This window comes from Cheilinus undulatus, linkage group 16, assembly GCF_018320785.1.
Source record: "Cheilinus undulatus linkage group 16, ASM1832078v1, whole genome shotgun sequence".
NCBI classification, from domain to species: domain Eukaryota; kingdom Metazoa; phylum Chordata; class Actinopteri; order Labriformes; family Labridae; genus Cheilinus; species Cheilinus undulatus.
In genome coordinates this window covers 8,437,220-8,463,726 of record NC_054880.1, presented here as the reverse complement: position 1 = coordinate 8,463,726, position 26,507 = coordinate 8,437,220, and the positions used below count along the sequence as shown (strand labels likewise).

At 39.6% G+C, this 26,507-nt stretch overlaps 2 protein-coding genes across 6 annotated transcripts; one reads left to right on the top strand and one right to left on the bottom strand.

The window, feature by feature from the left end:
* Positions 1-359: 359 nt before the first annotated feature.
* LOC121523402 (epsin-1-like) lies at positions 360-14,118 on the bottom strand. Of its 4 annotated transcripts, none has more exons than XM_041808288.1 (11): positions 13,878-14,118; positions 13,159-13,318; positions 12,943-13,048; positions 11,851-12,006; positions 10,316-10,444; positions 9,879-9,999; positions 9,601-9,776; positions 7,882-9,319; positions 5,664-5,807; positions 5,073-5,234; positions 360-4,575 (listed from the first exon to the last, which is right to left on the bottom strand). In XM_041808288.1, the coding sequence occupies exons 3-11, from the start codon at positions 13,009-13,011 to the stop codon at positions 3,950-3,952; spliced, it is 3,021 nt and encodes a 1,006-aa protein (XP_041664222.1). In that variant the 5' UTR covers positions 13,012-13,048; positions 13,159-13,318; positions 13,878-14,118; the 3' UTR covers positions 360-3,949. The 4 variants fall into 4 exon arrangements, with proteins under 4 accessions (XP_041664222.1, XP_041664223.1, XP_041664224.1 ...); XM_041808289.1 differs by having other exon boundaries at positions 13,159-13,304; XM_041808290.1 differs by having other exon boundaries at positions 4,454-5,234.
* necap1 (NECAP endocytosis associated 1) lies at positions 13,705-23,652 on the top strand. Of its 2 annotated transcripts, none has more exons than XM_041808294.1 (8): positions 13,705-13,774; positions 16,731-16,831; positions 18,075-18,179; positions 18,270-18,351; positions 18,510-18,618; positions 19,040-19,187; positions 19,887-19,980; positions 20,107-23,652. In XM_041808294.1, exons 2-8 carry the CDS (start codon positions 16,774-16,776, stop codon positions 20,159-20,161), a joined length of 651 nt encoding a protein of 216 aa, XP_041664228.1. In that variant the 5' UTR covers positions 13,705-13,774; positions 16,731-16,773; the 3' UTR covers positions 20,162-23,652. The 2 variants fall into 2 exon arrangements, with proteins under 2 accessions (XP_041664228.1, XP_041664226.1); XM_041808292.1 differs by lacking the exon at positions 13,705-13,774 and adding an exon at positions 14,515-14,613.
* Positions 23,653-26,507: the final 2,855 nt, after the last annotated feature.

Sequence of the window (26,507 nt, the reverse complement as noted above, 5' to 3'; positions counted from 1 at the left end):
TCTTGGGAGGTTTAATTAATCACCTGCCATTAGCAGAGCTTGTTCTATTCTAGCAACATGTTTATAATTGTTGCCTTTACAAATTAATGATTAAGTGAGTTTTGCTCTTTCCTGTTTCTCTCATGTGTTCAGTGTTGTGTGCAAATGTGACATTAAAAAGCTTGCATATATACTGCCCTCTTGTGGTGACACCAGGTTGTACAAGACAGCTGAGCTCAAAGAAATTTAAAAGCAAACCATCAACATTGGATCAGCTGTGATAAAAGGCATTAACAGTAAAATGCAGAGCTGAAAACTCACAATAACAACAGTGAGAGTGCGCTCTGTTAGATTGTTTTATTTCTCAAATGTACTGTATACTGTCACAGTTTACAACACAGCTTTAGAGCTTAATACACAGCAAAATAAATTAATCTCATACAAAATAAGATCTGAGAAATAATAAAAGTCTAATGGACTACCGGTACTTTTTCATTCTCTCCTTGCTCTACCGGAACTCCCTGAAGCTAAACTGGCTTTTAGTCAAGTTTTCCACCAAAGTTTACATTTGAACGCATCAAAGTACATTAAAAAAGACGTGAACAGACTCCAGAAACACAAAGAACAAATCAAAATGATGACTTTCTAAAATAATAAATCATGGTAAATCCTGTGATGGCTTAATTATAAAGTCTGAGAGCTTTCATCATGAAACACAAAGTAATATGTGCCTTTTGCTGTCATTATTCACTCACATATCGAACAACTGAGCCGGCAAATTCACCCACATTGATGCACAGAGGAGGATCCATTCACAGCATGCACATCAGAGAAATGATATGGTCATATTCGGTTTAATTTTGTCAACGCTGTAGCTCATCACACCTTAATACATTTATTTTCTGATGTGAGGAGATACAGCGAAGACATGACGAACAACACAATCAACCAACAACTACAAACCTAAAGAAAGAACAGAAAGCCACGACTGGTTACCGAGTTGATTGATAATGCAGTTTTTGAACATACAAGTTGCCATGGAGATCTTAAAGTTGTCTTTGTCAGAGGCCATCACTGCTGCATTGTTGCATCAATAAATAATTGAGTGATAAATTAATCGATAAATAGTTCGATAAATAGTTACTCATGATTGTAAGACTCTAATATACAGTATAGTTCAAGGTTTATCTGTGATTACTTCCACTATTTACATCAGCACGATATACACGGCACACGCACACCCTGTACAAACACATGCACACGTGATCAAAACTTGGAGTGACATCTGTCCCACTTCAGCTCTGTTAATGTTTACGGGTCCAGTTACAGAATCCTAAAACCACACAAACACTTCAACACAGACACGCTCATGGTGGGTGCTCTCGGTTTCTCAGACTTGTGCATGAAATAATACTCCTGGCTGATCCAGTTTGTTTCAAATAAGTAAACAATATCACACTTCTTCTCATAGTCATCTTTTAAACTTATGCTGCATGCACTGAATTCATGGCCTTTTATATGTGTGATTTTATCTAAATGACATAAGGAGCTGTTGCGGTTTGGTCTGAGGATCAAACAATAGGTTCAACATGGTTAAGCACAGAGACTTTATATTAACAAGGACAGAACCACAGCTGTCCGAGAGTGATGCCAGGATATTTTGAGCTCTCCTTGCAAACCTGCTACAGTACGAGTCATAAACCCGGCCTCTTTGATGACACTGGATGGGACACTGGTCAAACTATAAAATACTGCAAGTCTGTAAACAATGGCGACCTCTGAAGAGATTAGCTCAGATGTAACTGTAGCAGCAGTTTTATCAGAACTGGAGTTGCAGAGAGTTGCACTTTTCTTGGAGGAAAATATGTTTTTCCTCTTGTCCCAACCAGCTTCTGTAAGGGATTAATTTACCAACTGGCTCCACTGAAAGTGAATGACAAAAACGACTGCCTGTTGTAGTTTAGTCCTTAGCTGTGGCACGTTTTGCTGCTCTGATTTGCCAGTACTGAATGTTTCCCAAACATAGTATGTGGGGTGTAGCTCAGAAAGATGTGAGATAAATCCCATAGAGTGGCTATGTGAAGCAGTCCATCTGGTGTGCCAGGTTAGGGCAATTCTTTTGAATGCAATATCTCAAGAACACCTTAACAAATTTACATCAAACTGCACTAATTTTCACTCTGACCCAAGAATGAGCGGATTCGATTTTGGAGGACGAGTCTTGAGGTAAAGTCACTGGACCTCACGATCATCCCTGAACTTCAGCAAGATATTCCAGCTGCAGCCTGTTTATTTCTGATGGTCATTCTTACAGACTGTTCATCTGAGACGGTATATATCTTAGAATGGAAATACACGCTAAAACGTTCAAAACCAAATCAGATAAAACTCCCGTTAAGGGTTAAGATGAGGGTTAGAAAACCAAAAGTTGAAAGTTACAAACCTGATCAGCAAAACTTGATTGCAAAATGTTTAAAAAAGCCAAGTAATCAGTCTGCTTACAGGAAAAAAGCACGTCCTCCATGAAAACACTCAAACGCAGCCAGCATCCCCATCTTCTTTGTTTTATTTATGAAATGTTGTTTAGTCTGTCATGTTTGCAATGTAGTTATTTTAATGAATGTTACTGCCAGACTTCATGAATGAGGTTGAATTCAAAACAAATTCTAAAACTAGATTACTTTGTACTGGCTAATTACGGCACTTTTATTTGTAGATTTACGTGTCTCAGATAGACGGTTGTAGCAGTGGCCGTCAGATATGTACGGTCTGCAGGCAAGTCCTTCTAACATCTGGGTCATTTTTGTGAATATCATATCAAAAGAATGTGAATATTCTTTCAAACCTTACAGATACAGACAAAACGTTTCAATACCATGGGTGATTGTGGGATTTTGTTTAGGAATTTAGCTCATAGAATGATTTGAAAAAAAATGGCAGAATATTACTCAAACTTTCAGAGGAAATATTGGCGAATATTGTGAGTTGTTAAAAACTGAAAGCATATATGTGATCTTAGGTCACCTATGCACAGAGACATACAACTACAACAGAACAGCTGGGAGGAGGACGGATGTGTAACCTCTAGTGGATTCATTTTTCAACCACCACTAAAATGTATCAGACATACATGAGCATGTGAGCAGTGAAGGTTGTAGCACTGTAAACACAGATCTATTTTTGTATGTAAATTGAGCATAAATGAACCTTAGATTAGATTTTAGAGGTCAAAAGTTAAGGTCATGGGTTTGTACCTCCCTTGCTTGTTAAAGTGATATCTCAAGAATGCTTTGAGGGATTTTCTTCAAACTCAGCATAAATGTCCACTAAGACTATGGATGAACTGGCCAGATTTTGGAGGTCAAAGGTAAAGGCCACTGGCCTTATGGTCAACCCTTGCTTATAACGTTAGTACCATAGCAATAATCTGGTCTTTCTTCTCAACCTTCCACTGTACCTTCCCAGTCTGGCGATTGGAAACTTGGTGTAAGCATTTACCTGCCAAGTGGTAATTCTAGTTTTGAATTGTGTTGTTTTAATATATTTAATGCAAAAAGACCTGACTGAATGATGTATTCTGCTGAAACTGACCTGCTGGACCTTTAATGTTTTAACGGTAAGTTTACTATGAATGCCATGTTGAAGGGACATGGTATTAATCTGTTGTTCGGAGCCCAGCATAAGACTTCTTATTCTGGTGTTTTCATGCATAGTTTATAATTTGTGAGATGACAATAAACCTTTCAAATGAAAAGCAGGCAAGTTCACTTGATGTTAACTACATTAATATTCTTTTTTCCTTTTGAATCGAAGTCCACAAAACCGAACATAACTATGGAAAAAAACACAGGCTTACTATGGTACTAAATTGTATGGTTTGGGAAAATGCTTAACAATGATTCAACATGATGGAGACTTGAGCTACCCTGTGAAGTTGATAAATATCTGATTGAAATAACATGGTAGGCTGTCAGATTAGGAATGGATTATTGTTGTTCGCTGCTTCATCCGACCCACTCCTCAGGTTCAGCTTCTCTTGTAAGGGAACTCCAACTCCTGTCTGTGGAGTGGATCTTCCCAAATGCGCAGCTCCTGCTTGCCAATTCCCCCCAAAGACACTGGACTGCCCAGTACTTTCTCCCAAAAAAAGGGGGACTGCCATAGGATTCCCAACCAGAGATCCAGACTGCACCATTCCCACTCCTCCATAGTCTGGGGTCATGTTAAATCCCATTTGTGGACTTCCTCCAAATGAAGAAGACTGTACCATTCCAGTTCCAGGATACACAGGAGTCAGAGGATTAGCTTGAAGCACACTGTAGCCTGATTGAGACATTCCCATGGTTTGGGATGTTGGCTGAAATAGTGGGGTTTTACTGGGAAGATAAGAACTTGTGAAAGTGGGCAAACTTGCACCAAAGTTGGGGGCCAGTGTGGAACCATGAGGGCTACAGTATGGGGCTGAAGTTTCAGGAAGGGATGTCACTGCAACAGATCCAACCATAGGGCCAGGTGTCATGGCTTTGAAAGCGCCTGGGAAATTAGGAGGAGTAACAGGAGGATGAAGGTATGGGGGGAAGGAGGGGGATTTATAGTCTGAAGCATTCCAGCAGAGAGAAAATGCACCAAAGCAGAGAGAGGGGTGAGAGGAGTTAAATATCTGCTGGTTAATATACACTATACTAAACTCCACTAATGCTCACACACACACGCACATACACAACATCTATTCACTACAGCAGACCACAAGGGAGGAGGGGTTCAGGAGTAAACATGTAATCACAAATAGCTTTCCATACAAACATATTGATAAATATCTATTTTTCTTTCAGTCTCCACCTCTCTCTCTCTCTCTCTCTCTCTCTCTCTCTCTCTCTCTCTCTCTCTCTGAACTGAAGACTCGGCTGAACAGAAGTGGACTGCATTTGAAACATCACCAAGGAATAACTGATTTTTAGCATCTCAGTGGTTATCCAGTCTCTGAGGCTGATCATGCATCCATCTGAATCACGTGTCCCACAAATATTTCCACATAAAGACACTGGCAAAAACAATATCCTTCACCCAAACCCAAGCAATCTGTCCATCCTTACCAATGGCTTGTGTCTGGGTGGTGAGCGTGTTACTTGGGGGTTGCTGTTTGGGTTTGGGGTTAGAGGAAAATAGATCGTCCAAGTCGACAAGTGACGCCCCCGCAGAGCCCAGAAATGAAGCAGTCTTTCTGTATGACGCTGTTTCCTGCGCCGTACGCTTTCCTGCAATAAAATAAAGGTCCAATTCTACTCTAAAAGGTGTTTTCTTTTTGGGGAAAGGTCATAAGGGAAGAGAGAGCAAAGTGGAAGAGAAGTTTAGTTGTTAAGTTTGTTAGAAAACTGCAAACTGATGTGCAGATGGAGATGAAATGGAGAAGAAATGGAAGATGGCAGCCACACATGCAAAGAGAATTAAATCTATGCATTAAAAGCTCAGATTAATGTACAGTTGAAAGAAACTGTTCAGTGACACTTTTAGGGCTGCCATTGTTAGCTTTGATTGCTGGCATAAAACAATCCACTCAACATGATGCTAAATGTTTGCACTCAGGAAAAACACTTAGCTAATAGGTGTTATCAAAATCAGCTGTGTTATGAAAAATGGATGGATGAGAAAAATATCCCCGACACAAAATGCTTTGTGAAATCTACCTGTTCCATTGCTAGGTGCGCCGCTTGGTGCTCCCCATGGATCGCCTTTTTTAGATGACCCGTCTCCAAAGGGGTCACTAGGGGAGGAGTCTGAGGGCGGAGCAGGTGCACCCCATGCATCATCTGTGCTAACTGGAGCTGGAGCTAAAGGGGGAAATGGAGCAGATAGACACCTTCAGGACAAAACAGATATACAAAGTGAATGTTTTTTTTTTTACTTTTATAAATCAAAAATGTTAATTTATTTTACTTACAGTAAAGTTATTGAAATCTTTTAAGAATACAACATTGATACTGTGTCCATTTTGGCCTTTATGGTATCAACAATAGTATCACAAATTAAAGCGTTTTTAATAGTTTCAACTGTAAAACAGTATGTTTACATGCATAGTTAAATCAAGTCACAGTTAAAGATAGGCTAGGACATTTTACTGGACTAAGTCCTTGTACATGTATACAGTCATGAGGGAAAAATCTATTTATTGATGAAAATATTAGTGTTGCATGGTAAACTGGTATCAATTTTATTCACTGATATCCTTTCAGCCATGGAACAAGATTTTTGCAACTCTGTCATTACCTGTGTAACCCTTTAAAGCCTATTGTACCATATTTGGTACACACTTTTATGAGACCTTTATCCAGGGCCGCTCCTGGCCAAAGTGAGGCCCAAAGCAGACTTTGCTATGAGCCCCCCCCCCAACACAATGATACAGAGAAGTGGGCTGTGGCGTTAAACAAGGTCAGAGAAGCAGCTTTATGCACTAGAGCTCTGTACACTTGCCAGTACCTCTGTAAAACTAAATCAATGATAAACAGGCAATCTGCAACAAGTTCTTTACAATTAAAGATCAAATGCGTTATTTCTTTAAGTTTTGTTATACCAAAATATAATAATGTTACCGCAAAAGCATTACTGTAATATCAATTAAAGGTCATATCCCCAAATTCTAGGAAATATGTTCAATTTTGCTAGTGGAGTTGGAAATATGCTGCCTTACTGTTGCACTTAGTTCTAGTTGAACTTGCAAATAAGTTAGCAAGCAGCTAATGGGCTGTATGTCAAAAGGCAAAAACATGAACTTTACAGCTCATCACTTCTTATTTTCGTAGTGATTTACATATGGCACAAATATGATGCATACTATACCCCTAGTTTTTTGTGATCACTAACAAAACCATGACTTTTGTCATGAAGTCAATAAAGGCACAGAAAGTGGACCATTTGCTGAAGCCCTGAGCCTCATTGGGTCCAAAAGACATATATATCAAAGAACACAACAAACTCCAACTGTGTTGTCTATGTGTCTTAGTCTGACTTCAGGAAGCTGGATTATGTGCCTATAAAGTACCCCAGTCATGTAAAAAGTGGTTGTATGTGTGGGGTTTGGGTACTAGACCCTGTGTTAGTACAAAAATAGTCTCCATGCTCTTTTTACAACTATCCACTGACTGGTGGTCAATGAATCTGAGCCCTTACTTTCCACTGCTAGGACACTTCCTACATATCACAACCATAGCCTGGCCATATAATGAATTTCCACTGGGATTATCCTTGTTTCACAGGCCTTATAGATGGTAAATAATATATGGTAAATGTACAGTCATGTGCATAAGTTTTAGGCATGTAGGGACCGAAGATTCACCACAGGACCAGATGTGCCAGAGTCAAGTTTGAGACATGTTGACACACACATGTTGCTCAGCAGCCAAGGTCAAGAGGATGGCATATCTTTTTTCCTAGCCTTTTCAACCCTGGTGATACACTTGGAGACCACCAGCCTTTTTTAGCCCTTGGGACGTGTACACCATGACCAGGGGTTTGTGGCCACAACGGCTGAACTCTAGGCCACAGGTAACTCTAAGTAACTCTCCATATCCATCCCTTATGCTGCCCTAAAGCTTTAGACTTTGTAAAATCCCTGGTAGTATGCAAGGGCATCCAGAGTACAACTGGGGTTGCCTCAAACCTCCTTCATGCCTTATGGTGCCCTCAGGCGGGCTTACTCGCCGCCATACTTCAGCCTCAATTTTAGGATCAAACATGCCTAAAAGTTTGACATAGTACTGTACTTAACACTGGTATTCTTATAATCAGCGTTCCAGTGTAAACAAAGTTGGTTCAGTTCATTAAAAAAATCCCATGGATATAGGAAAGCTCACATAAATGTAGTACCAAGGTCCACTCTGCAAAAGCATTGATTTTCAAGTGTCATACCTGCTGATCCCCACGGATCATTATCTGATCTGGATGCATCACCAAATCCATCCGAAATGTCCACAGGTGAGGTGGCACTGGTCCCCCAGGGATCTCCACTCTTGGCTTCATTTGGACCAGATGGTGCATCCCAGGGATCCGAACTGCTGTCAGCTGGAGGGCTGGTTGGGGCTCCCCATGCATCTGCACTATCTTTGGGAGAGCTCAGTGGAGGGGCATTGAAGGGGTCTGAGGCATCATCCTTTGGTGGGCTGGATGGCACTGCAAATGGATCCTCTTTTGATGGTGGTGGTGCAGCAAAAGGATCATCTGCACTAGGTTTGGATGATGAAGAGAAAGGATCCTCCTTTGGTGGTGTTGTTGGTGCCGCAAAAGGGTCATCTTTTGAAGGTGCACTTGGTGTTGAGAAAGGATCCTCTTTTGGTGGAGTTGTTGGTGCAGTGAAAGGGTCGTCTTTTGAAGGTGGTGATGGTGCAGAAAAAGGATCTTCTTTAGGGGGCGTTGTTGGTGCAGCAAAGGGGTCTTCTTTAGGAGGTGTTGTTGGCGCAGCAAAAGGGTCATCTTTTGCAGGTTGGGATGGGGCCGAGAATGGGTCCTCTTTAGGTGGTGTGGTTGGGGCAGCAAAGGGATCATCTTTGGGTGGCGTTGTTGCAGTGAAAGGATCATCTTTAGAAGCAGTAAAAGGATCGTCTTTAGCAGCAGTAAAAGGATCATCTTTAGGGGTGTTGAACGGGTCATCTTTAGGGGTATTAAAAGGATCGTCTTTTGGTGTGTTGAATGGGTCATCTTTTGGGGTATTAAAAGGATCATCTTTAGGTGTATTGAATGGATCATCTTTTGGAGTGTTAAAAGGATCATCTTTAGGTGTATTAAATGGATCATCTTTTGGAGCATTGAATGGATCATCTTTTGGGGTGTTAAATGGGTCATCTTTTGGAGTATTGAATGGATCGTTGTTGGATGAACTGAAAGGATCTGGTTTATCTTTTGGAGCAGCGAATGGATCTTCCTTATCTTTAGGTGTACTGAAGGGGTCTTCACTGTCTTTTGGTGCATTGAATGGGTCGTCTTTTGGTGCTGCAAAAGGATCCTCTCCGTTCTTTGGCTTAGAAAATGGATCTTCATCTGTCTTTGATGCTGCAAATGGATCTTCTTCTGTTTTTGATGCTGCAAATGGATCTTCTTCTGTTTTTGCAAACGGATCTTCATCTGTCTTAGTTGGAGCGCCCCAAGGATCACTGCTGGTTGGTGTTTCAGTTGTGTCTGGTTTTGCGGGAGCACCCCATGGATCTGTAGCCTCTTTAGGTTCTTTGGGTGCTCCCCATGCGTCTTGTTTAACTGCTTCCTCCTCCTCTGCTTTATCTCCACCCCAAGCACCTTTCACATCACTTGCTTTGCCTGCGTCCTCCCATTGTAGTTCCTCTTCAGTCATCTTGGCCTAAGATAACACAATTGTAAAATAAGAAAAGTAAACCAATTTCCTTATGGTTTCTTAAGGGTGTAATTAATACCACATTTATACACAAGATAAAAAGGATATAGCCCATCCCTGTCATTAACTGTAGTTTAAGAACATTTCTTGAGTTTTATCTTTAATTTGCTTTGTTCAAACTGAGGCCAATACCACTCTGGTATCTTGACTTCATCTTATTAGAGCAAAGTAGTGTTGGTTCATTTGTGTCCACTAACTGTTGGTGAGTAAAGTTGTTGTATGCTTACCCTTCTTTCAGCTTCCTTCTTCTCTGCTTCCTGTTTGAGACGCTCTTCTTTGCGGGCTGCAAAAGAAGCAGTCAAGTCGGCTACAGAGGGTATGTTGTCTAAAGATGGAAGTCCTGATGCTCCAGGAACATAGCATGGCTTGTAGTTGGGATCCTTGATGGCATCTGCAGATGAGGCTGGTCAAAAAGGATGGAAAAGAGATTTAATTTGATTATTTTGAAAAAAGGGACTTAAACATTGACCATGAAGCCCCAACCCTTTAGAACAGAAAGGCTCACCAGCAGCACTTTTGGATGTCTTCTCTCTGGTCTTGACAGCAAAGTCTCTCTCCTCTTTCAGTTTCTCATCGTCCTCCATGAGAACGAGGACAACCTTGGCCTTCTCTCTCACATTTACGCCCTGAGACAGAAATGCTCATTTTAGACTTTCATATGGTCCCAACAATTTACCAACTCAACATAAATATAGTCAAAGTTTGTCCATTAACATACCCAGACCAAGTAATCAAACATTTTTTCAGACTGCACTTTGAGGGAATCTCTTTTCATAGTTTACTTGTAAACATTACCGTTATACTCATCACAGCAGTTACGATGGGTATAACAATGTGAGTGCTGCCGTGCCAGTAATGACTGACCTTAATGCATGGCATGCAACCTTTCAATAGATACTCAAAGGCTGTATGCTTTGTACATTATTTAGAAGCATGTATTACCTGATCTTTGCCATCCTTTTCTAGAAATCGATACTCTGTAAGGGCTTTGACGATGTAGATGTTATCCTTCATTTTCAGAAGCACACGGTCGTCTCCGGTCTTTAACAGGTACTCCAGCAGTGTTAGGGACTGATATGAAAAAACACAGCAATGGAAAAGAACATACTCACCTTAGTTGTTACTGACAAAAACATTCCTAACAACATTAGGATTTTTTTGGTTTTCTTATATGTTATTGTAAAAATCTCTTACAAAACCACAGCAGAAAAAATGGAAGAAAAGGCAGTTTAGATAAACATCCTATGTCGATTAATCTTTGTCAGTCAACCTTTGTTTGTATAGATGAAGTACAAATGAAGTTATCTCTAGACCCCCTACAAAGAGGGCAGGTCTAGTGTGTACCCTATGATGTGGCCTATTATGATAAAGACCAGTGTGAATCACCATGAGTGCAGCACTAGCAGTATTTAGCCCTGTTACAGTGGCGGCATAAACCTTCCCTTTAACAGGCAGGTATGTCAACCTGACCAGACTCATGTTGACAGCCCCTTGCCAAAACTGCACTGCACTTAGTATAACACTAGCATTAGCAAAAATAATGGCAATGAAGAGAAAGATGTACAAATATACAAAGATGATAACATCAACGCTAGTTGAACAGTTATTAAATCAACTTTAAGATTTAAAAATATCATAAGTGGAGAGTTTACCCAAGTGGAACTAACCAACATCATAATGGAGTGGCAACAGTCTGTTACTGAATCTTACAGTGCAGTGACACCAGCAGCTTAATTCATAGCTTTCAGTCATGTGATGGCGCTGAGGCCTAGAGGGCAAAAAGCTTAAACAGTGGTGGCTACCACTGAACACTATATGGAGCTACGGCACCAGGTATTCTACTCTCCATCTTTACACAGCAACGTTCCATGAAAAATGCGTAGATGGCCACCATCAACTTCTTCATAGTGTACAGCACTAGAAACCCGTTCTTGCCTACCAGGGGTGGCTCCTTAAGTGTAGAACATCAGGTTAAAGCTATGAAAGGCAGACTTGGTGTGGTTCATCACTACCCCACAATCATATTAAGACACTGGCCATTTAGCACTCTTTATCTTAACTATAATCCTACCTAACAGCAGGGTAAGCTACTAATAAAATTAAAATCGCATGCCTTCTTTGATCTCAGATACAATTAAACTATAAAATTAGTCCTTTGATTAAAAAGACCAGGTTAAATAGACACTAACAAATCAGCCGCTAAATGAATTCACTGATTTAAGATGTAGAAAAATAATTCCTTCTGCTCTTGCACAGTTGAAACTTAGAGCAGGTATTGTTTAGTCCATCAATAAGGTGATGACTTATGAAAAAACATGCATGGATTTACTGCCAAAATCTTTGAAAAAAGGGTTCATCTCTGATGCTTTTGTATTTGTAATTGAATGATTATCTTGACATGAAATCAACAACAATGAAAAAGCTGTTCAACAGTCTGATCACAGGTTAAAGAACATATTGTGCATTGGTGTCATTACCTTGTGAATGTGCCTCCAGTTCTTGTCGTCTTTGAGCCGTTTCCATAGCATTGTCATAATCTCATTACAGGCCACTGCGTTATAGGTAAGATCTGAGATGTCAGCCATCTGAGAGCTCGATGGCCCCCATGGGTCATTAGATGTTGCCTCTCTCACCTGAAAAAGATGCAAAGCAAGTAGAGTCAGTGTGTAGAGAATATCAAGTGGTGCCCTTAGGAGCTGAAAAGCAGCCAAAACAAACTGCGACAAAGTAAAATTCAACAAGCCTTTGCTGCATTTTGTTTTCATTCCACTGTTCTTTTGTTTTTTTTTCAGTGTTAGCATTCATAAATGGTTCTACATATAAGCCCACACTACCTGGTTTGTAGCCCCATTTGCATTTGTCATGCAATTGTTTATGTGCCAGTTAGTGCACAGGAATCTGGATTTTTGACTTGCATTTGGATGTTCAAGTGAATTATGGCACGTATTACAAAAATTTTGTCCTCAAAACAATTGCTGGCAATGTCCACTTTGATATACAGTGTGCAAGAGTGCAAGTTTCTCAATCTGCTGGTTGTCACATAAAACAAAAATGAAAAGTAATGTCTTCTGCAGGTTGAAACAGATAGTGTATCATCAGGTCAGCATTTCAGGAATAAACTCCCTGCTCATTTGTAACTGAGAAAACCTGAACTCTGGTTATGAAAAAGGAGTGCATTTGGCTCTCAAAAGTAAAAATCTGTGTGGAAAAAACTTGTCATATGACACTGCGGACATTCATTATTGTGATGCACTTGAGGTTCAAAAAACTAAAAACGTAACTGGCAAAGCAACAGGTTTTGTGTTTATAGTTGTCTCTATAATTTCTCATCCAATAAGATCAGATATGCCCAGAATCCTTTAAAAATACATCATTGCAGAAAAGCCTTCTTCCTGACAGTTTAAGGGGGAGGGGGGTAAGCATCTACTAACCATACCATACATAAAGTGGTCTTTGTCTTCATATGTTGACTTGTCTACCAATGCAGGGGCTTTCTAAATAGCCCTGGTACCTTAATAATAACCTAATTTGTGTAGAATTATATCAACCATTGGATCTGATCCCCTTACCTTGACCTCAGCCTCAGAATAGTTCTGGACCAGGTTCTTCAGCTGTCTGCGAAGCATAGAGGATGTCATGGTGCCGGGTAGGGGTGGTGTATCAAACCACCGCTATCTGAACAGAAAAAAAAAAAAAACATGTTTACAGTATAACAGCTTACTTGAGAGGTAGACAAAAACCCACCTAAGCTTTAACATGATCTAGTAAAACATAAAATCTCATACCTTCTTCAAATCTGTCTGTGTTGTTAAAGACTTCTTTTCAGGTTGCTTGAGTGCAGTTGCTGGCTCAGTAAGCGTACATCCTGCTGCTCTCTCTTCCTCCTGACAGCATTAGTTCGTCTAAGGATATCAGAAACCGGATCCCTCACCTGCAGGGAGGAGACTGTAAACATTTAAAACAGCTGAGGCATTGGGCTGGCAATGAGACACAGTAACAGGAATATTATTTCATATACAGGACTACAAGGCTGGAAAAGGGTGTGGCAACTTCTACTGTATGAATCTAGGTGTCAGTTTGTCATAATCACTGCGACAAACACATATCATCTTCTAGGTTAGCCACCAGGCTAAGCTACAAGCTAGTTAGCTGACAGCATTCTGGGGCCTACGTGAGAATATACGACCTAAACCATATTTTCATGGGCAAAATATGAGAACAATATGCGGATGCACAGAGGGTAAATCTGCCTATAAGAACTGTGTCTGTGAGGGGTCACATTTCGTGTTTTCAGGACCTCGGAGAGCGACAGAAGACGGCCAGCTGCCGTCAATATGGCTAACGGTCGAGCGTTGCCAAGGCAGTAGGAATCAGCTCAAACATCGTATTTTAGCCACACAGGTAAGGGATATATTCTGAGTAACAGCCGCCAAAGAAAGATAACAGTTATGTGTCGTTACATGTATCGAATATGCAAAATTTCAGCAAACAGGAAAGCACTAACCCTAAGCAGATCTTCAGGAGTCTTCGAGGAGACGACACCACTGGTGATGCGTCGATCACGAACGAGTTGGCTGAAAGGACCAACTCCTTTCAGTGATCAAGAAAGGAAGACTTGCTGTTGATTTTGTGCTTCTTTCTGGGGATGCAGCTCGATGTTACAGTGTTTCTGTCGTAAACTATCAGATTACAGTTTTTGTTGACTCGAATATGCTTTTTAAATGAAGAACCGTTTCAATAAAGAGATAAACGGTTCCTATTGATAAGCTAAGCCAAATGATCATGCTCACTGAAAAGAGCTTAAACTCCCGTCACTGGACACGACACGGTGGTTTCCGCTTCCGCAGTTTTAGCACCTGCAAATCCACGCCCCCTAAAACCATTATTTATTTATTCCTCGGTTTCAGTTTCCGTTTACCGTGCTTTATATGTTTGCATATAAAACTGCAAAAATGGTTAAAAATGTTATTTTCCCGTAGCACGAATGTATCATGCTGTTTTAGTAAAATAAACGAAGTTAAAAAAAAATGGAGGCAGCTGACACAGTACCACACGCAGTCACAGACACACACAGTCCCCCTCTCAGAAAGAACTGAATAAATGAGTCACAACCACAACTCCCACATCAATAACAGTTGATCCAAGATGGCGACTGAGGGCGAGTACGAGTCAATTTTGTGCGTGAAACCTGATGTCAACGTTTATCGTATCCCACCGCGAGCTTCAAACCGCGCATACAGGTAAAGACGTAACGGTCAGACGTTAACGGTTCTGTGAAATATGCTTTAACGGCGTTTGCTATCGCTCGGTGCAGTGTGGGGATTTCACTTCCACTGCCCGTTGCTACTTCACGCTGTCAAACTGGGCATCACTGGAGACAGGGTTGTTGATGTTATGTGCTTGAAAGAGACAGATGGAGGGACAGTGACAGTTCTGAGCGGTTGGAACCGTTGTGTGGTTTTGTTGTTCAGGGCGGCTGGGTTGTCACAGATGTAACGGGGGTAGCCTATTTGTCATCACGCCGGGTCGATGCGGACGATTTGCCAGGACAGTCCCACTCGCTCTGGTGACAGCTGGGAATTCATCTTTCACAGAGAAACCAGTGGATTGAGAAATAGACGTTTAAAGGTTGTCTGTCTGTTTGATTTGTTTGGGATTGCCAGTATAAAAACCATTGGTGTAGACAGCGCAGGTGATCCAAACGTGTCTTAAAGCAGTTAGGCATGCAGGGAGAGACTATGAACGCAACAAAAATGTTCGCAAAGCTCTTTACAGAGGTAAATATAGCGACCAGAACCCATTTTTATTGTGAAATGTGTTCGTCCAATGTTTTTTTTTTTTTTTTTTTTAATAATAACGATACATTGTAAGGAAAGGGGACAAATGTAACAACCATACCCACTGTGAATAGATTTAGCATTTAAATCACGTTTTGTATTTATTCATTAATAACCTTTAAACCCATTAAGGGGTTGAAACAATTGTAACAAACGATGTTCAGAAAGAGTAAAATATTGATTTTTGTTTGATTGGGATGTTTTAACATGTAAACATCTCCAAAACTCCTTCAAATGTAACAACATAATTTACAGATTCAGCATCACATACAAGGAGATTTTTCATAGAAAGTAAAGAAACAGCAAGAGATGTATTTGTTTACTTCTTTTCTCACATTTTTTTCTTTTTTTTTTAAAGAAAGTATCTAACTAAAGGTTTTTAATTAGGGTTGGCAAACGATTAAAATTGTTTAGTGCAATTATTCTCATTATTTCTGTATTGATCATGATTATATCCCAATTTTTGCATTTTGAACTGCACTATCTGCATTTGAAACTTTATGTGTTATTTCAGGTTCTTCCACTGTCTTAAACTAAAGGTTATTGACTTCTTTTTGGATTCAGATCTGCTTTTATTTTGAAAGAAAATAAGAAACTTTGGGTGTGTCAAAGACAACAACACTGACTTCACTGTTTTTCATGTATTGGCTTTATTTTGGTCCAAATAGTACTTGAAATTAAATTTCCATAGAGCACCTTCTATAAAGGTAGCCTCTGTGGCTGTGACAAGCAAGATTTTGTAGGCATTTAAGCTATCCAGCAACAAGCAAGAGGTAACCACTTGGCAAAATCCTGGTAATTCCTGAAGGTTTTGGGGTTGATTAGGGGCCTGCAAGGTTAGGAGCCACATATTTGGAGCACAGACAAATGTTGTCCCAGTCCAGCTGAACTCTTTTTGAGTGGATGGGATAGCGACAACCTGATCTAAAAGATAGAAACTTAACATACACAGTTTGTACTGGTTGTGTTGCAGTAGTGCATCACCTTTAGGTTTAAACAAAAGTTTGTGTGCCAGTTTGGCTCAGTGTAGAGCAGGCGTCCATGTACAGTGACTGTAGTCCTTAAGGCACTGGTTACAGGCTTGGTTCCCAGTCTGCGAGCTTTTTGGTGCAGAACTTACCCCCACTCTCAATCTCCATGTTTCCTGTCTCTCTTTAGCTGTCCTATCCAAATACATGCAAAAAGCTTAAAAAAAATCTGACATAGAAAGTTTGTTTAGTTTATCAGCTTTGACAATTTTAAATACTTTTTGTGGTGTTTTTTGCCTTTATTTTCATAGGAATGTTGAAGAGATATAAGAGATATACTGTTGAAGACATTTGTCAGTCATTACAAGAAGGGAATGCAGTTTAAAGTTTAGCTGTCACAGTCAACTTTATAGTACGTCCCACTCACCATGAATCCACCATTTTCTCGGGAAATTCTGGAGCATAACACCAGAACAATTACATTTTTTTTGTTGCAGTGTGTCCTACTAATAAATCCATATTCATGAGTTTAATTATTGTTTCTTTCAACAGGGCAGCTGACTGGAAGCTGGATACTCCAGACTGGTCTGGTAGAATGAGGATCACAGCGAAAGGCAAAGTGGCTTTCATCAAACTTGAGGACAAGGTCTCAGGTAAGACTTTGTACTCCATGCAAAGCCAGTTTCTTTTAATCTTGCTAGCTTAATGTAAGCTACCTAAAGTTTTCTGAGCTGTGACTTTTTCTTAGCTAAGAACCCTAGAGAGCCTTTAAGTATATTAAAGAGCTGTTGTAATGGTAAAATGATTCTTTTTTTACTCATTAGCACTTAAATATATTATATTAAATAAAGGAAAGCAATACAATAAATTATTTAGAAATAAATGCAACAGCCTTTTTTTCCATTTAAACATTTTTATATTGATAAATACAATGCAAAAATACACCACATAAACATGGTCAATGTTAGATTTAACCGTGCTGTTTGATGTTAACTGCAGAATGCTAATTCCTGGATATAAACTTAGCACATAAATAGGAATCCCCCACCCAAATTGTACAATTTTTAACTCACTTGCATGATACACTTCTTCCTTTTCCAGTTTTATTTTTAGCTACACTATCAAACTTCCTTCCTTCTGTGTTTGCACACAGCTCTGCAGTCTCGTGCCCTTATATGGGCATGAAAAGGGCATTCCTCTGAGTTAATGAGGAAAAATGGCCCTAGCTCCAAGCTTATGAAGGCAAGGCATTCATCAATGTAGGAACTGAAGTGTGAACAAATGAGCCCTTTAAGAACATGCCATGAATCTGGCATAGGGTTTATCTTAGATCTGAACAAATTTAAGAAAAAATTTAAAGAGGATATTGGTGAATGAGGCCTACTGGGCTTAGCAAACTTATAGAAAACAACCTATTAGTTTTCAGTTTTTTAAACATCTTGCTAAAGTGTGTACCGTTTGTTTCATCTTCTTATTTTAGGAGTAACAACAGTTAATTTCTTCAAAAAATAAGATGTGTAAAATGTATGAAATTTTTGGTCCCTTTGGACCCTTCTTGATGTCCTGTATTTGAAATTAATTCACAATTTTGGGTACAGAGTCGTCCATTATGACACCAAAAGTTCCTGTTGTTAAGTTCAGGCTGCTTTTATATCTCTTCATTCTTGTATTGATTTCGTTGCGGTTAAAAAAACACGTTCTTGTCCCTTGATATCTCTTTAGCACTGTGAATGTCACATTTATCCTGTTTCTTAGTCTTGCCTTTTTATTTGTTAAGCTCTAATCTGCTCAGGAAGAGACTTCACTGTTCAGTGTGTTGAAAAATAATTCAAAGACTTCAAATTTTGAGTGGTTTTTTTTTTTTTTTGACAGATTGTTGATCATTTTGTCCTGCAGGTGAACTGTTTGCACAGGCACCAGTTAAAGAGTATCCTGGCATTGCAGTGGAAACAGTCAGCGACTCCAGCCGCTACTTTGTTCTGCGGATACAGGACGATAGCGGTAAGGATTTGGACCTTAGGAGAAAACGGGTCTAACCTTGTGTATCTAAAGGGTCATAGTTTGAGTCAGTGTAACATGTCTTCTCTGTAGGTCGCAGTGCTTTCATAGGAGTGGGCTTCGGAGACCGAGGAGATGCTTTTGATTTCAACGTTGCCTTACAGGACCATTTCAAGTAAGCAGTGACTGACTGAGCAAAGATTACTGCTGTCTTTGAGACATACAGGACTGTGCTTACAGAAAGCTGTGCTGTGTGTTTTTCTGCTGAGATGCATTGTTTATTTCTGAATCAGTGCTGATGGTGTGTTTATTTGTGTCTCTGGTGCTCTGCAGATGGGTGAAACAGGAGAACGAGCTCAGTAAAAGCTCCCAGCTCGGAGACTCGGGACCAAAACTGGACTTGGGCTTTAAAGAAGGGCAGACCATCACACTCAATATAGGGGTAAAACACAGTTAGTTACGCATAGAAATATCCAGCTTTTACTGCATTCTGAAGGCACTCAATTTTGGTTGAAAAATGTTATGGTTTCTTTCTTTCCCAGTCCCTCATGGCCTGACACAGAAAATCTAGACTATCTGGCTCAAGTGTGCCTGGAACCCACAACTCTGCTATCAGATTTCTTTTACAGTATTTAAAGGAGCTGAATTGTGACATCATATTTTGACCATTTAGGGTCACACATTATTGAAAAGATTACGTTTTCTGCCCCTTGCGTACCGCCTTTAAATCCAGTTTTATAACTCACTTGCACATTAGCTTTATTATTTCTTAAATGGATTAAGCAGATTGAATTTTATTTTTTAAGCAAGTTATATTTGTGTGGTCAATTAAGTGAAATTTGTTTGTCTTCTTTTTTTTAAAGCAAGGTAAAAAGAGGGATAAACCCCGTCCCCAAGGCACAGGTGGGTTTGGACTTCTCCCACCACCACCTGGAGGCAAGATAGCCCCGCCCCCTTTGTCAGGCTCATCCAATCACAACATACTTCCTCAGACAGGAGGCACGGCAACAGGTAAGTTTGAATGTTAGTCACTCTCTAATCTTTTTGTATTTTCTATCAGAAATATGGGAAAAAGTTGCTGTTTGTTTACTTTTTATTTGCTATTTGATAAAGACAGTGCATGCTAGGAATGTGAGAACATTTGTAGGTTGCTCCAGTTATGCACAGGTTCTATTGATGTTTAGAGTGTTGCACCAGCTGAGATTGTTCCAGTGTAGGTTTAACTTAGAACATAAATATTACACCTACTTCCTAATAGCTTTGAATGCTTCTTTAAAATGTTTTTTGTCATGGTATATTGTTGTAAAAGTTGTAAAACCTTGGAGGATGAGTAGGAGCAGAGGGTTTTACTGACTGTTTTGTGTTGACAGCATATCTTTAATAGATCACATCCTTTAGAAATCTTTTTTATCCTTTTTCCATACAGATAACAGAAACATTATAGTTAAAAATGCAGATATATGTAACATCATATATATATATATAGTATTTGAGTCTGCAGAGTGAGGTTTTTCGATGCAGCATGAGAGTATATTTTTAAACGAGTATTGTGTAGTTTGACCTACAGCAGTGACCTATTTTCTCCCTCTCTGTGTTAATTAGTTTCTTTTCAGTAAGTGTGAGATTTTCACACTTCAGGCTGCAGAAATGAAGAGAAAAGTGTGTCAGTCTGTGATGTTTTTTAATGAGTGGTGTGTTTCTGTGTGACAGGCTGTCTGTTGGAGCTGGACAGTAGTAACTCAAACACTGTGGTTCAGTCAAACCCTAGTTCTGATCTGTGGGGAGACTTCACCGCTCCTGCAAGGTAGATTTTCAAATAACACATGGAATCTTGAGATCAGAGTATTCTTTGACAGTTGCAGTAAGGTCAGTAAGATTATACTGTCATTGAAATAATTAAAGATATTAACACCAATGTTTGTGTTTCCAGCTCTGTTCCTCCACAGTCGAGACCACAGGACAGCGGGAACTGGATCCAGTTTTGATTCCTTGTTGTCAGCTGTTTCATCATGTATGACGTCCATCCACGCCTGCTTCTGTGTCTGTAGCTTCCTGTGCTTCACACTGAGATTAACCCTCACACACCGATCCCAAAGCAGAGCTGTAGAAACACTGTGCGACACCATTTCACTCAGAGAGCTCCTTAAAAAAGAAGCATTAATCAGCTGAAGCCATGACATGAGATGAGCCATTTCCTGTAATATTTAAGGGCTATGTGTGACGTCCTGAATGGCAGGTGTTCCTCTGTTCTGTGTCTGCGTTGCCTCCCCAGTAGATGGCTCTCTGAACAGAGCTTCACCTCTGATGTGGTTTCTTTTATGTCAGTGCAGCAGCAGCTCCCTCTGTAGGCTCTGCAGAGTACTACAGCTGAGGGAAATGCACTAGTGTTTTCTAAAACCTGCAGTAAAGAAGAGAATAATTCACTCTGAGGCACATATCCAATATTTTGTCTTTAGTGCTAAAACTGGCACTTAAATCTCCTTTTTTGCCATTTAGCCCTATTATTTTTCAAGATAAAGCCATTTTGGCACACTTGTTTTACTTGAGGGAACAGTATATGAAACATAACTCTTTTTAACCTATTTTGCAAGACTTTTTCCCATAGTGAAAGAAAAAAAATAAGAGGTTTACTGGCTTGCTTGTTCCAGCCTGACACTGCTTTGTGGAGCAGTATAGCCTCGACTGCATGTCTCTAAATAACTTGAACTCCTAGAACTCTAAAGTATGCTTTGATCATATAGCCAACACAGATTTATAGACCCTGAAGTGCTTGTTATGATCACATTTTCCCCTTTTATCACCTTTATAAAGAAATGCACAAGTATTTATCACCACAGCAATCAAGAATTATTGCTCACTGGTCAATCAAGTTAATATTAGATTAAATATAAGTGTGCAGAATACATTTAAAGTACTTTCTCCAGTAATATAGAGATTAAGTTTACAAGTTAAATTATGTTTATGTTTACCATTGGATGCTTATTAGCAACAAGCAGCCAAATTCATATATATGTAATTATTGCCAATTATCTACAGTTTACATATCAGTGATATAAGCCTAAACCTAACCCACCGTTTTGCCAGATTTATTTAACAACTTTTATCTTGGGGATGCAGTTGCAAACTTTCAACCAGATATCAGAAAACTAGTATCTTATTACAATGGACTTTTTGATTTTCGACAATGCAATCGAGCTGGACAAACAAGGGACACCAGTGGGAATGGAAAACTCAGAAAGTGAAACTTCAGCCACTTTTCTGCCTTTGTAGATTGTTGATTTAAGATCTAATGTCTGGATGGATGCAAATCTTCATGTTTAGCATTATATCTTGATTAAATGTGCACCCAGTTACACTTAAGATGTTAGGAGAGAAGTCTCACATTACAAAAGCAGGCTGTCTAAACGAATTACGATGATAAATTGGCTGGAATGGATATGTTTTTATTGTTGTAAACTAAACAGTGAGGCTTTGTGTGGCTAAATGTTTGCAGAGCAGCAGTTTTTTTTTTTGCAAAACCATCAAAAAATGAAAGGCATATCATGGTATAGTAGTGAGTATTACCTCTTCATACAGGACGCGCTTGGAGAAGCTAGGCTATACAGTGTTACAGATGAGCCTAATTTAGCAAGTTTTAGGTAAAATGGACCAAAAAACAGTGCTGCAATAGCTTTGGCTATTGGCTAAGTGCTATTCTGCCTTTGCATATCTCAGAGAGAGCGACAGTACACTAACTCAAACTAGTTATTTCAGCTCAGTTTTCCACTTCAACAGCTGACACATTGTTTTCATAGAGTAAACAAAGCGTACAGACTTTGGATCTGTCCTGCTAACCAGTCTCCACTAAAGTTTCAGTCCCTGTCTTTCTTCCCATTGAGGCTCCATCTGCAGAAGTTGCTCCTCTGTATCCACACATCATCATCACTTAAGTTAAAATACCTTATTTTTGTTCTGTTTTAGCTTATGCTGTTATTTCCTCTGTTGAAGCCCACAGACACAATCAGTTGATCAGATGCGCTGAGGTAGAGGAGTACAGTAGCTGAAGCTTGCAAAATAGTACCAAAAACAGAGGCTTTCTGGGAGAAAAATAAAACACTTCAACATTCTCAATGTAGCGTGTCCAGCATTGTTGTCTGGCCAGTTTTTACCTAAAACTAACTGAATTACAGAGAGAACTGCAGAGCAGCTATACCTGTCTGTAGTGCTGTATAGCCTAGCTCCTCCTGTTTGAAGGGGTAATGCTCGCTGAAATCACTGGAAGCTAATGGCACTGCTATCGCCAAGTACCTCATACAACCCAAGTTCAATAATACATAAAAATATTCCTTTAATACAATACACTACTTTAAAAGCAGATGCCATTAAATCCAAATTATAAGTTGCCCTAATATATTAACTGTAGCTTGTGCACTAGATTTACAGGAATTCTTTACAACACTAGTACAGAAAATTTAAGTAATGTAATTGAAAACATTTTCCAACTTTTGAGTCCTTAACAGAGCAGAAGATTTAGTTGATATAATGAGAATATTTGGAACTTGAGTGGCTGATTTGTAGAGATTTTGTAAAATACCTTTACACTGATAACAACTCCATGGCTGTGCATTTACTATAAAGCTGCAACAGCTGGGTTGGTTAGCTTAGCTTAGCGGGAAGACTATGAAAAAAGGGAAATGGCTAGTCTCAGTCCAAAGGTAACAAATAACTTCTAGGGACCCCAAGAGAACATAGTTTAACTTTCTATGTCTAGGTGTGCTTTTTAAATCTGCATATCTGTTGAAAAATAAAAGGTGGTTGGTTGACTTGCTGGTAGGATGCCAGCTGTGAACTAGCTTTCAGGCCTTGTACTCTGCTGGTTAACTTAATGAATTTGCAGCCATAGAAAGGACATAAAATTTGAGATTATCTAATAAATCAAAAGCTTTGAAATACTTTTACCACTGTAGCTAAAACCCCTCTTATGTGGGTGTTTTTCAAATACTCTAATCGCTGCATAAGTAAACCCAATGGTATCTTATTTGTATTTGCATTTGAATTCTTAAGGAATGAGGCTACTTGATACCTTTTGAACCTAATTCAGAGAATAGAATTGATCAAGACTGATCTGTTATTGAACCCTGAGATTTCAGCACCTGTTTAGGAGAAAACGCTATATGATTGTCTTACTCCATCTGAATGTCTTGATGGCAGCGAATGAATTGTTATTAATATTTGTGCTGATTGTGAATCTCGACTGTGTTTTTCAGGACTTGACTGTGAATTTTTTTGTTTGCGTTTATATATTTTAAGGTTTGCAGTTATGAAATCACATTGAACTGGCACTAAGATATAGGGCTGATGGATATAAGCGTGTGTTGTGTTGACATTGCTTGTACTGCGCGCTGAAATATAAAAATGTCTCTCATTTCTCACTCATTCCTCTTTGGCTGTGAAATCACTGGACTAACACTTTTGATTTATGACCAATTTAATGAGAAAGAGGCAATAAATCCTTTCAAAGGATGTGAGATGTCCTGTTCTTCTGTTTATTCTCTAAACTTTTGTAAGCTATTTTTACTTCATGTGCACTTTTTTTTTTACACTTTTAGCTTTGGCTCACATTAGGAACCCTGGCCTTGATTCAAGTAAACTTGAGCACCAGACTCGGCAGCATGCCTGAGTCCACTTGAGGAGGTCATCTTGGGCACAGTCCACAGGAGATTTAAACACAGCCACACTCAAGTATGGGGTACTTATCAGTGAGTAGAGATGACATTCTAGTTTCTTCATAAACCATTGTTCTCCCACAGCATAGGCCCATTTCATAGGATAGGGTGTATTTTATATTTTGTTCATGCATGAGTTGGGTAAGCGTTCCAGCACCTTCAAGCAAGCTATAACCTTCATCAGAACTGGGGAGCAATGAAGACCAGAGGCAAAAACAACATCCTTGAGTCAAAGTGATGTTTGTGGAAAGGTTGGAGGAAAACTCTGAAAGCCAGATACTGCATTTAAAAGCAAGGGATGATCATGAACCTTTGACCTATGACCTCTAAAATAGAATAACTTCAACCTTGAGTCAGAATGAACATTTGAGGGATTTTTTTAAGGGAAGTGTCATTGAGATATTGATTTAAAGGGGTAGAGATGAACATGAAATCCAATGACTTTTACTTTTCAAGGGGACATATTATGCAAATTCAATTTTTCTGGCTTTTCTAACACTGTCCACAATCCCCCTTAAGACTCAGAAAAATAAATTCCCCCCTCCTTTCTTCACCTTTCAGAAAATGTGTGCTAAAACAAGCCGTTCTCAGATTTCCCCTCATGATGTCATGTGGGGAGTTAGCCCCACCCCCAGGTTTGATTGGACCTCCCTGCTTGGAAGAAAGTTCTGTCCTCCTCCCATCAGTAGAGCCACATCCATTAAGCCACATCCATTTTTAAGAGAGGGGTGTAATAAGGGGCGGAGCCAGTCAGCTATGTAACATTTAAAGCCACAGACACAGAATCAGCTCGTTCTGAGCAGGGCTGAAACAGAGGGGTTTTTAGATTTATAAACATCCAATACTGGAGTATTTTTCCAGCAACAGACTTTACAGTTATGTTTTGGGGATCTCTGAGACTAATATAAACTTGTTTTAAAGGGTAAAATATGTCCCCTTTAACCCACAGCCTCTAAAATCTCTTTTATTCAGAGTCCATATTTTTTGTCAAAATTTGAAGATCCCTCAAAGTTCTGAAAATATCATATTCACAAGAAAGGGATGGGCATAACGTCAAATTTCCTTCACTTTTGATGTATTTTATTATGTATCTTCTTGGGATAGTGCCTTTATAAGCAAGGGATGAGTCTGAGACCCCATGACCTTTGACCTCCAAAATCTAATTAGTTCATCTTTGAGTCAGAGTGGACAAATTTGCGAAGTCTGAATAAAATCCCTCAAAGTGTTAAGACATGTTCACAAGAATGACCTGAAAACAGAGAGCCTGAAAGAGTTGTGAAAATAAACAGGAAATGTTTTTTTAGAGAGATTCTATGATCCTAAATGTGAGAAATGACCTCATGCAGCAAACAGAAACAGACCGCCACAGACGGACCAAAGAGGAAACCAGCAGCAGGTTCGGATCGCACCGGTTTAATCGGCAGTTTATCTTCCTGTTTTTGCCCCCTGTCTTCAGCTCTGATGCCACCTGGGACCATAAATGTGACTGAACATGTCTGATGTTTTGGTCTAAGCTTTAGACTGTGAATTTATGTGTTTATGTCTGTGTATAATTTTCACCCCCTACTGATTCTGGACATCATCTGATCTGATCAGTGACACTGAGCGGCACATCTCTGCAAAACATCGACCACATGTGTCATCTTGATGGATTCACTTGGATCTGTGTCACAGACAGGCGTGTTCACTGGAGCCAGACTACTGGGTTGTTTGTTGACAGGCAAAAACAAGCACAAACTTTACGGCTCTGTGAATTTTGTCTAAGTTCTGCACTTCACTTTTGGTACACATGCAATGAACTCTGTTACCTTTTGCTTATGGAGATACCTGAAGGCAAACTTAGGTGGGATTCTCGCTACACCTAGCATTTATGCTGTTCAACTTCAGGGGCAAGGCCCAGTGTGGAGGCATACCTAATCCAGTCTGTTCTGACTGAGGTGCACACATGCAAGAGTAAACTGATCTACAACCACGCATCAGTCAGACTTTGACAAATCTGATTGAGTACAATTTCAGTCACACAAATGTGTTTCTAATAATTTTAAAGCTTCAGTTTTCATCAGAGTACTGCAATAGTTTGACTTCAAAGAGCTGTAAAATGTCAGATTGCTGTGTTTTACCAGACTCAGTCTTTCTCTCGGATCCGTGTGGTCAGGGTCAGACTGCGGGACAGCCTGCCAACAAAGTCTTGGAGGACTGAGGTCACACGGTCTAATCTTAGCTTAGCATCATTTTCACATACATCAGCACTTCATAAAATAAATGGACATGTAAATGTTTTATCTGGTTTGTGATGAGAAGCATTCAGAGAGGGTGTCTCAGTTAAACAGAATCACATTCCCATAACAGCGGATCACTTCGCCTTCTTTAAATTCAGACGGGGTGCTGGTATGTGTTCACGCGTTTCCCCCGAGCTTCAGCACAAGCAGAAATCGAAGGTCTTTTAAAGTCAGGAGCTTTACTGTGCCACTGATGAGTTTTTAAATCCTTTAGAGGTAAGTCTGTTCACACAAATTAACATTTTTTTTAACTGAAAACAAATAATAATAACAATTTACATAAAATTCATTTCAATAAATATTAATAGTAATAATAATAATTATTATTATTAGGCCTGGAGATGGGT